The 9,820-nt window shown below is 45.6% G+C and overlaps 1 protein-coding gene and 2 long non-coding RNA genes across 3 annotated transcripts in view; 1 reads left to right on the forward strand and 2 right to left on the reverse strand.

Annotated features, from left to right (window-relative positions):
- Positions 1-6,020, reverse strand: part of LOC139027036 (uncharacterized) — a 14,488-nt gene extending 8,468 nt beyond the window's left edge. The window contains exons 1-2 of the long non-coding RNA XR_011479065.1: positions 5,964-6,020; positions 5,841-5,903 (exon numbers count right to left, since the gene is read on the reverse strand). This is a non-coding gene — a long non-coding RNA (uncharacterized lncRNA). The remainder of the gene's footprint in view (positions 1-5,840; positions 5,904-5,963) is intronic.
- On the forward strand, positions 1,347-1,722 carry LOC139027034 (uncharacterized). Its single transcript, XR_011479064.1, has 3 exons — positions 1,347-1,366; positions 1,536-1,575; positions 1,606-1,722. It is a non-coding gene; the product is annotated as an uncharacterized lncRNA (long non-coding RNA).
- On the reverse strand, positions 1,730-4,799 carry LOC139027035 (uncharacterized). Its single transcript, XM_070442232.1, has 5 exons — positions 4,683-4,799; positions 2,856-2,926; positions 2,304-2,549; positions 1,930-2,205; positions 1,730-1,820 (listed from the first exon to the last, which is right to left on the reverse strand). Exons 1-5 carry the CDS (start codon positions 4,797-4,799, stop codon positions 1,730-1,732), a joined length of 801 nt encoding a protein of 266 aa, XP_070298333.1.
- Positions 6,021-9,820: the final 3,800 nt, after the last annotated feature.

Below are 9,820 nucleotides of genomic sequence, written 5' to 3' on the forward strand. Positions count from 1 at the left end.
GCTTACCATGAAGTTGAGTTTTCACTTGAGATGTATTGTAAAAAAAAATAAAACCATTGGGTTTTTTTTTGATTTTTGTTAAAATATTTTATTGGTTTCTTATTTCAAGTTTTCACTTGAATATGTATTGATAACTCATGTTTGATTTGTACATGTATATTTTATTGTCTTATCTTTTCTTTTTTTTTTTACAGGTGCATCACGCATCTGTCTGTCTTTGCTCATATAGTCCTTTTATTGAACTATGTAAATAAAATGTTAATGTGCTCATAACACGTGCATTTTGCTTGGGAACAGCCGACGACGTTAGTCTGGTGTCTCCCTCAGAACCGCCTACATGGGTTACCAATGGGGTTACCAGGTACCCTACCAGTAGTCTAACCCTTACCATGGTACCATGGGTTACCCTACCAGTAGTCTAACCTACCATGGTTTACCATGGGTTACCCTCACCAGTAGTCTAACCCTACATGGGTTACCCTTACCAGTAGTCTTATAGACAAATATAGTTCCTCAGAAACTGCCTACCGATGGGTGACCCCTCAGCAGTAGTCTTATAGAACTACAGACATATAGTTCCTCAGAACTGCCTACATGGGGTTACCTACAGTAGTCTAGACCCTACCATGGGGTTTACCGCTTACAGTAGTCGTAACCATACCATGGGTACCCTATCCAGTAGTCTTATAGCTACAGACAATATAGTTCCTCAGACTGCCTACCATGGGGTTACCCCTAACCACGTAGTCTTATTAGACTACAGACAAGTATAGTTCCTCAGAATCTGCCTACATTGGGGTTTACCCTACCAGTAGTCTAGACCGCTAACCATGGGGTTTACCATCGGGTTACCTATGGGAGTAACCCTACCAGTAGTCTATAGGACTACAGAACAATATATCTCCTCAGAACTGCCTACCATGGCGGGTTACCGATGGGTACCCTGACCATAGTCTAATAGACTACACGACAATATAGTTGCCTCAGAACTGGCCTACATGGGGTTACCATGGGTTTACCATGCGGTTACCCTACCAGTAGTCTTACAGACTACAGACCAATATAGTTTGCCTCAGAACTGCCTACCATGGGGTTACCATGGGTTACTGCCTACCAGCTCAGTGCTTTATAGCTACAGGACAATATAGTTCCTCAGAACCGCTACCATTGGGTTCATGGGTACCACTGGTTACGCCTACCCAGTATATGCTCTGAGGCGTCCTCGACACACCAAACAAGCCTCTACACCGCGCTCAAGTCCGAGGTAGGGAAGCTCGGTCCAGGTTAGAAGGGGAACAGGTCTCGCGTCCAAGGTAGCAGGGAACAGGTCTCGGTCCAGGCTAGAGGTGAACAGGTCTCGGTCCAGGTACGGAACAGGTCGGGGGAAACAGGTCTCGGTCCAGCGTAGAGTGGAACCGAGGTCTGGTCCAGGTAGAGGGGACAGGATCTCGGTCCGCGTAGAGGGAACAGGTCTCGGTCGGTAGAGGGGAACAGGGCTCGCGTCCATGTAGAGGGGAACAGGGCGTCGGCTCCAGGTAGAGGCGGAACGGTCTCGGTCCAGGTAGAGGGGAACAGGTCTCCGGTCAGCCCTGTAGAGGGGAACAGGTCTCGGTCCAGGTAGAGGGGACAGTCTCGGTCCAGGTAGAGGGGAACAGGAACTATTTACAATAAAAACGTCCGACCACCCAGCCAGTGGCTCAGTGTCCTTCACCTCGCCCCTTAGTGTCCTTCATTTCCGCCAGCCACTGGGCCACGGTCTTACCCCCGCAGCAACAGAGCAGAACGCCACGCGCCGCGAAGCCTGTGCCCCGTCTCCGCCGCTTCGGCACCCGCATTTGGAGCAGACGTACTGCTCGCGTTGCTTTCTCTTCCGGCTGTCCCCCTTTGTCCTCCGCCATCCTCTTCCTCCTCCAAGCGTTGTCCTGGCACCGGAGGAGGTAAAGAGGAGCCCGTCTGTGGTCCTGGATTGGGAGGGCCGGGAAGTGCGGGAGGTTGTTGCTCCAGGTGTGCTGGCAGAATGGGCGCGTGGGCGGGGCCTCCTTGCTGTGTGTCTGGCGTGGGACCGGGCCGTAGGAGAAAGTGCCTGGATTCCCTCCCTGTAGTGCGAGCGGCTTGGTTGCAGGGAGGGGCTGGCGGTGACGCTGGGTTGCAGGAGCGACCCAATCCCTGCTGCAGCACCATCCTTCCCTCTGACGCCGGGAGTACCTGAAACAGAGAGAGAAAACAAACACAAAAGCTGTCACACAAATTGTCATTAGTCACATGGCTTTATGTAACAAGTCTTCCATAAGTTAATGTCTTACCATTGACTGATGGTCCTTTGATTCAGCTCAAAGAGCTGAAGGTTGGTCCGGGTCATCAACCTCGGGCTGTTCAGCACTGCCTCCCTGATGGCCACGTAGTCTGCCAGAATGAGCGCCCACCTGCTCTTCTTCACGCCGGCAGCAGCGTGGCGCTGGGATGGATTTGACAGAGCTGTCTGCAAATCGCCTCCACCAAACGGCTGGTGCCCGGCCAACTTGCAGGCCCGAGTTGAGTCCGAGAAGCAACTGAAACAGAGGAGATAAATAATTAGAGAAATTGGCAAAGATAATGAAGCCAAAGTATAATGACAGCCAAAGTATAATGCAAGCCAAAAGTTATATGAGCAGCAAAAGTATCATACAGCCAAGTATAAGATAGCCAGTATAATGACAGCCAAGTATAACGATACCATCGCCTTTGACTTCAGTATGCATTTAATGGAGGATCATGAACACTAACAACATACCTTGGAGAGAGCTCTTTCTAGTGCCACGACAATGGACCGCACTTCCCTTTCGTTGCCTTGACACCGCCCCTGACCGGTTCCTCACCCCACCAAGGCCCTGGCAAGCCTACGGACATGCTGGTTAGCCGGCATTGCATCAGGGTCTTTCGTCTCCCCCTTGAAGATAAAAAAGAGACATGGAGAAACCATGAGGACGATGTCACACATTTAGGGGTAACACATAAGATTCTTCTACGAAAGGAAATAGGAGAGTATGTTATATTATTATGAAAGTCACACTGATGGATTCTGTTTAAAATGTAACATGTTTCAAGTTAAACTGTAGTTGTTTTTTCATCCTGTTTAGTGAATGATTACTGTGAGTATTAATGAGTTTAGGTCATGAAACTTTGTGTTTGCTAATTAAGAACCATGACCTAATCAGATAAGAGGAAATTGCCTAGGATCAGAGACAGCGGGTCAGGCCCAGAAGATGGACAAGCTGACAAAAGAGAGGACCATGGACATTTCACAGGGGAAAGGAGGGGAAGGTCATTGTGGATCATAGAATGGATCATTTGGGGAGGAGGGAAAGTCATTGTGGTCCTAGAATGGATATCTTGGGGAGGAGGGAGGAAGTCATTGTGGTCCTAGAATGGATATCTGGGGAGGAGCGGGAAAGTCATTGTGTCATAGAAGGATATCTGGTAGGAGGGGAAGGTTCATTGTGGTCTAGAATGGCATATTGGGAGGAGGGAAAGTCATTGTGGTCCAGAATGGATTATCTTGCGGGAGGAGCGCGAAAGTCATTGTGGCTCTAGAATGGATATCTGGGAGGAGGGGAAAGTCATTGTGCGTCCTAGAATGGACTCTCTGGGGGAGGAGGGGAAAGTCATGTGTAGATGGATATCTGGAGGGAAATCTTGTGTCAGAATGGAATCTGGGGAGCGAGGCGAAAGTCATTGTCGGTCCTAGAATGGATATCCTGAGGGCAGGAGGGGAAAGTCATTGTGGTCCTAGATGGATATCTGGGGAGGCAGGGGGAAGTCCATCTGTGGTCCTACGAATTGCGAGCTATCTGGGGACGGAGGGGAAAGTCATTGTGGTCCTAGAATGGATATCTGGGGAGGAGGGGAAGTCATTGCTGTCTATGAATGGATTCTGGCAGGGAGGGGAAAAGCTCATTTGTGTCCTAGAATGATATCTGGGAGGGAGGGGAAATCATTGGTCTTTATTCGGAAGGGAAGTTGTGGTCAGGTTCGGCGGAGGGATATGGGCAAATGGATATCTGGGGAGGAGGGGAAGGTCATTGTGCGTCCTAGATCTCTCTCTCATTTAGCTTGTCTGGTAGGTTCATGTCACTGGGCAGCTCGCGGCTGTGCTTCCCTTTGTAGTCTGTAATAGTTTGCAGGCCCTGCCACATCCGACGAGCGTCAGAGCCGATGTAGTACGATTCAATCCACAGTCACTATGGGAACAACGTCCTCGATGCACTTATTGATAAAGCCAGTAACTGATGTGGTGTACTCCTCAATGCCATCGGAAGAATCCCGGAACATATTCCAGTCTGTGCTAGCAAAACAGTCCTGTAGTTTAGCATATGCTTKATTTATTTTTTMGTTATTTAATTCCCCCCCTTTCCCATTTCGTGATATCCAATTGGTAGTGGTTAGTCTTGTCTCATCGCTGCAACTCCCGTACAGACTCSGGAGAGGCGAAGGTCGAGAGCCGTGCGTCCTCCGAAACACAACCCAACCAAGCCGCACTGCTTGACACAGTGCACATCCAACCCGGAAGCCAGCCGCACCAATGTGTCAGAGGAAACACCGTACACCTGGCGACCTGGTCAGCGTGCACTGCGCCCGGGCCCGCCACAGGAGTCGCTAGTGCGCGATGGGACAAGGATATCCCTGCCGGCCAAACCCTCCCTGACCCGGACAACGCTGGACCAATTGTGTGTCGCCCCATGGACCTCCCGGTCGCCGACGGCTGCGACAGCCTGGGCTCGAACCCAGAATCTCTGGTGGCGCAGTGGTCTAAGGCACTGCATCGCAGTGCTAGCTGTGCCACCAACCTGGTTAAACTATCACTATGACATCATGGATGAATTCTAGAATATACTATATATGCTAGAAACCTGGTTAAACTATCATTATGACATCATGGATGTCCAGTCCTTGTATTCATAGTGTAGTGAATTCAGGGGGAACCCTGAGCTGAACTCAAACCTGGGTCCAGCGACTGTCAAGCCAACACCTTATAACTGTTACGCAAAGATAGCTGAACTTCTTGACGAGGTCACTAGGTTTTGGGTTAAGGTTGCTACAATAGCTTTTTCTATGAATTTAAGAGTGGTTACATTTCTCCAGCCCCCATCCCTCAGCTGTTTACCAAACCAAGTCTCTGGACAGCCATTTTGTTGCTGTTTAAATCCTAGTCTGCCCCTTTAAAAAAGCCACACATCAATCAACCAATATGCAGTCAAAACAATAACAAAGCTGTCATTCCACCACTGTTTTGGTAATAAGATGAGGGATGGGGCTGGAGAAATATAACTATTCTCAAATTCATCGACAGACCTATGGATGCAAGGACTGACCATCCATGATATCAACATTATAGTTTTAACCATGTTGAGGCTATACAGTGTTGATTTACATTGTTTCTAAACATTGGYGTAAAAAAAGCTTATTTGGGGTTCTGATGGGGTACAACAGTTGAACTAAGCTCATGAGGCATGTGTTATATTCTTCAAGAYTCAATGGCTATAAATAAATAATTTAAAAGTCAAAATATGGATGTAATTGCAGATTTCCCCTTTAACACCACACATCAGTTCAACAACTGCAGAGTTTGTGCCTCTGTTTTTAAGACAGTACTTACTAGTGTTATTCAGGGCACGGTTTTTCAAAACCATTTCACGGCTAAGTTCATTGTTAGAACCATTGGACGCCTTAAGATGGCTTTGGAGAACCGGGCCCAGATATCCAGTTTCCTCCTCTTCTTCTTCCTCCTTTTTCGACGTGACAGTCATCTCCCCCTCCTCCTCTTCCACTCCAAAAACTGCATCCTCTTTCTCTTCTTCTTTTACTGTAACATCCTCCTCCTCTTTCACTCTGAACGCGTCTTTCTCTTCTTTCACTGAAATGTCTTTCTCTTCCTCCTCTTCTTTTACTGTAACATCCTTCTCTTTCTCCTCTTCTTTTACTGTAACATCCTTCTCTTTCTCCTCTTCTTTTACTGTAACATCCTCCTCCTCTTTCACTCTGAATACATCTTTCTCTTCTTCTTTCACGGTAACAGCCTCACCCTCTACTTGTTTTTGTATTGTAACAGCCTCCTCTTCCTCCTCCTCTTTCACGAGAGCTTCTTTCTCCGTCCAGCAGACCTCTTCTGTAGCAGGAGAGTAGCTTAGTGACCTCATGGTCGGGGTCGGAGATATTAACTAACGTTAGCTATGCTAATGCAAACTTTACCAGCCAGCTAGCTGACTAAAAACAGCAGCATAAATATGAAATTAAATCGGATAACTAACTAGATGACAGGAGAGGGTTTAAYACCTGTCTCTTATACACATCTAGATGTGTATAAGAGACAGGTAACAGCCTCACCCTCTACTTGTTTTTGTATTGTAACAGCCTCCTCTTCCTCCTCCTCTTTCACGAGAGCTTCTTTCTCCGTCCAGCAGACCTCTTCTGTAGCAGGAGAGTAGCTTAGTGACCTCATGGTCGGGGTCGGAGATATTAACTAACGTTAGCTATGCTAATGCAAACTTTACCAGCCAGCTAGCTGACTAAAAACAGCAGCATAAATATGAAATTAAATCGGATAACTAACTAGATGACAGGAGAGGGTTTAAAACACAGTGGCTAATATACACGAAAGCGTCTAAAGAGCTTTATTGGTTCGTCTATTTTGTCTAGCAAGCTACCGAGGTGGCTGACCAACTGTTGCTGCTGTTGAAAGAAGCGTTCCGTCCACTAGATTATACGTCACACTAGCAGCATAACCTAAAAGCCCCAAACCGCCATCTGCTGATTGGAGTGGGCAAAATATTACAGTAAAATATTGTTACGACTATAACTTTTGTTGTCACCTTCAATTGTTGCACATMTTCTCATAAAAAGTATATTTTAACACTCTCTGTTCAGGCATATTTGCCGAACTCCTAAACTTGGAACCAATCAGAGGTCCCGTACATACCCCTTGTGATGTAGGCAGCCAATGGCCTGCTTTTATATACGATGTAACTACAGCTTCTTGTGAAAACGTGAGCTGCTGTGAAGAGAAACAGATATTACTAGTTCCCAAAGACTGAAATTAGATAAATATGTTTTAGAGTGCATTTGAAATGTTCAGTATGCAATAATAATTATATTGATAGTATGAAGAGGTAACTCCATGGACCATTTATCCAATTTATTGAAAGCTAGCCAATGTTACAGTTGAAATAGCCTAGCCAGCTACTGTAAATGTCAATTTGTGTTTCATTAGCTAGCTATCCATGTCAGTTAATAGCATTTTTGAATCATGTTTTGGCATGATTATATGTCTAATTTCAAATAACAAGCTTCAGGCTTGAAGAATCAWTCCAATCATATACTTTGCACAGAAACCAAATTGAAATTTCCCCTATTGTAATTACCCAAGGTCTCTCTGAATTCCAGGACCACCGACTGTTTTTTTTGTTGTTGCCATCAGACAGCAGCTCACGTTTTCACAAGAGGCTGTAGTTACATCGTAGATAAAAGCAGGCCATTGGCTGCCTACATCACAAGGGGTATGTACGGGACTTCTGATTGGTTCCACGTTTAGGAGTTCGGCAAATTTGCCTGATCAGACAGAGTGTTCAAATATACTTTTTATGAGAAAATGTGCAACAATTGAAGGTGACAACAAATGTTATAATCATAACAATATTTTACTGTGATATTTTGCCCACTCCAATCAGCAGATGGCCGTTTGGGGCTTTTAGGTTATGATGCTAGTGTGACGTATAATCTAGTGGACGGAACGCTTCTTTCAACAGCAGCAACAGACAGTCAGCCACCTCCGTAGCTTGCTAGACACAATAGACGAACCAATAAAGCTTTAGATGCTTCCGTAGAGCCACTGTGTTTTAAACCCACTTCTGTCGTCTAGTTAGTTATCCGATTTAATTTCATATTTACGGTGCTGTTGTTTTTAGTCTGCTAGAGGGCTGATTAAGTTAGCATTAGCCTATCTAGCTAACATCCCGGACCATGAGCTCACCAAGCTACTCTCCTCCTGTTACAGGAGAGGAGGTCTGCTGGACGGAGAAAGAAGTTATCGTGAAAGAGGAGGAGGAAGAGGAGGCTGTTACAATACAAAAACAAGTAGAGGGTGAGGCTGTTACCGTGAAAGAAGAAGATAAAGACGTTACAGTGAAAGAAGAGAACGACGCGTTCAGCGTGAAAGAGGAGGAGGAGGAGGAAGAGAAAGACGAGGATGTTGTTTTTGGAGTGGAAGAGGAGGAGGGGGAGATGACTGTCACATCGAAAAAGGAGGAGGAAGAAGAGGAGGACACTGGATATCTGGGCCCGGTTTCCCAAAGGCATCTTAAGGCGTCCAATGGTTCTAACAATGAACTTAGTCCTGAAATGGTTTTGAAAAGCCGTGCCCTGAATAACACTAGTAAGTACTGTCTTAAAAACATAGGCACAAACTCTGCAGTTGTTGAACTGATATGTGGTGTTAAAGGGGAAATTTGCAATTGCATCTATATTTTGACTTTTAAATTATTTATTTATAGCCATTGATTCTTGAAGAATATAACACATGCCTCATGAGCTTAGTTCAACTGTTTCCCCCATCAGAACCCCAAAGAAGCTTTTTTTTACCCCAATGTTTAGAAACAATGTAAATCAACACTGTATAGCCTCAACATGGTTAAAACTATAATGTTGATTATCATGGATGGTCAGTCCTTGCATCCATAGGTCTGTCGATGAATTAAAGAGTAGTTATATTTCTCCAGGCCCATCCCTCATCTTATTACCTAAACAGTGGTGGAATGACAGATTTGTTTACAGCAACAAAATGGCTGCCCAGACACTTGGTTTGGTAAACAGCTGAGGGATGGGGGCTGGAGAAATGTAACCACTATCAAATTCATAGAGAAAGCTATTGTATCAACCCTAACTCAACACCTAGTGACCTCGTCAAGAAGTTCAGACATCTTGGCATAACAGTTATAAAGTGTTGGCTTGACAGTCGCTGGACCCAGGTTTGAGTCCAGCTCAGGGCTTCCCCCTGAATTCACTACACTATGAATACAAGGACTGGCCATCCATGAGGTCAAAATTAGAGTTTTAACCAGATTTTGAGGCTATGCAGTGTTTGTTTATGAACAGTGGTGTTTAACAAGCTTATGTTTTGGTTTCTGATGGTGAAATACAGTTGAAACATTTGAGGCATTTATTCTTCAAGAATCAATGTCTATATTGTCTGACCCTATTTAGTCGACTGGTCGATAGGCTGTTGGTCGACCAACATCTTTTTAGTCGAGCAAATTATATATATTACTTATGGCACAAGACACCTGTCTTGCGCCGTTTCAGTGGACTAATCCATTGCGGAGGCTGTGGGGATGGCACAGTACAAGAAGGGGTATGTACACTACATGATTTTGGCCCCGATTTAGCTGTCTTTGACAAGTCCCTGTGTCGTTGCTCTGGCTGTGCGGCCGTCACCGACACACGTTTAATGTGAGCTGGTCAGAGACACAGTCTGAGGGCTACTGATCACATCTATGAGCTGGTCAGAGACACAATCTGAGGGCTACTGATCACATCTTTGAGCAGTTCCAGACGTCCTGATGTTTTCAAACAGGTTTGATTTTAACGGAACATAATCCACAATGCATTTTTAGTGGTGAGATGTGCAATGACATGTTTTGAGAACAGTGATCAGAAATAGCCAATGAGAGCTCGCTAGAGAAGAAGCCATGGAGATGGTAACGTTGTGGAGACTCTCCAGCAGGAGAGATTACTACTACTACTACTACTACTACTACTACTAATACTACTAATACTACTACTACTACTACTA

Source organism: Salvelinus sp. IW2-2015, unplaced genomic scaffold, assembly GCF_002910315.2.
Source record: "Salvelinus sp. IW2-2015 unplaced genomic scaffold, ASM291031v2 Un_scaffold6924, whole genome shotgun sequence".
NCBI classification, from domain to species: domain Eukaryota; kingdom Metazoa; phylum Chordata; class Actinopteri; order Salmoniformes; family Salmonidae; genus Salvelinus; species Salvelinus sp. IW2-2015.

Bases quoted from the DNA above. Each gene is read 5' to 3' on its own strand.
- LOC139027035 (XM_070442232.1), bottom strand. From the start codon at position 4,799: ATGCAGTGCCTTAGACCACTGCGCCACCAGAGATTCTGGGTTCGAGCC. The intron at 2,927-4,682 runs GTCAGGGAGGGT...TTTATCTTCAAG, and splicing joins ATTGGTCCAGCGTTGTCCGG to GGGGAGACGAAAGACCCTGA. The intron at 2,206-2,303 runs GTAAGACATTAA...TCTCTGTTTCAG, and splicing joins CAAAGGACCATCAGTCAATG to GTACTCCCGGCGTCAGAGGG.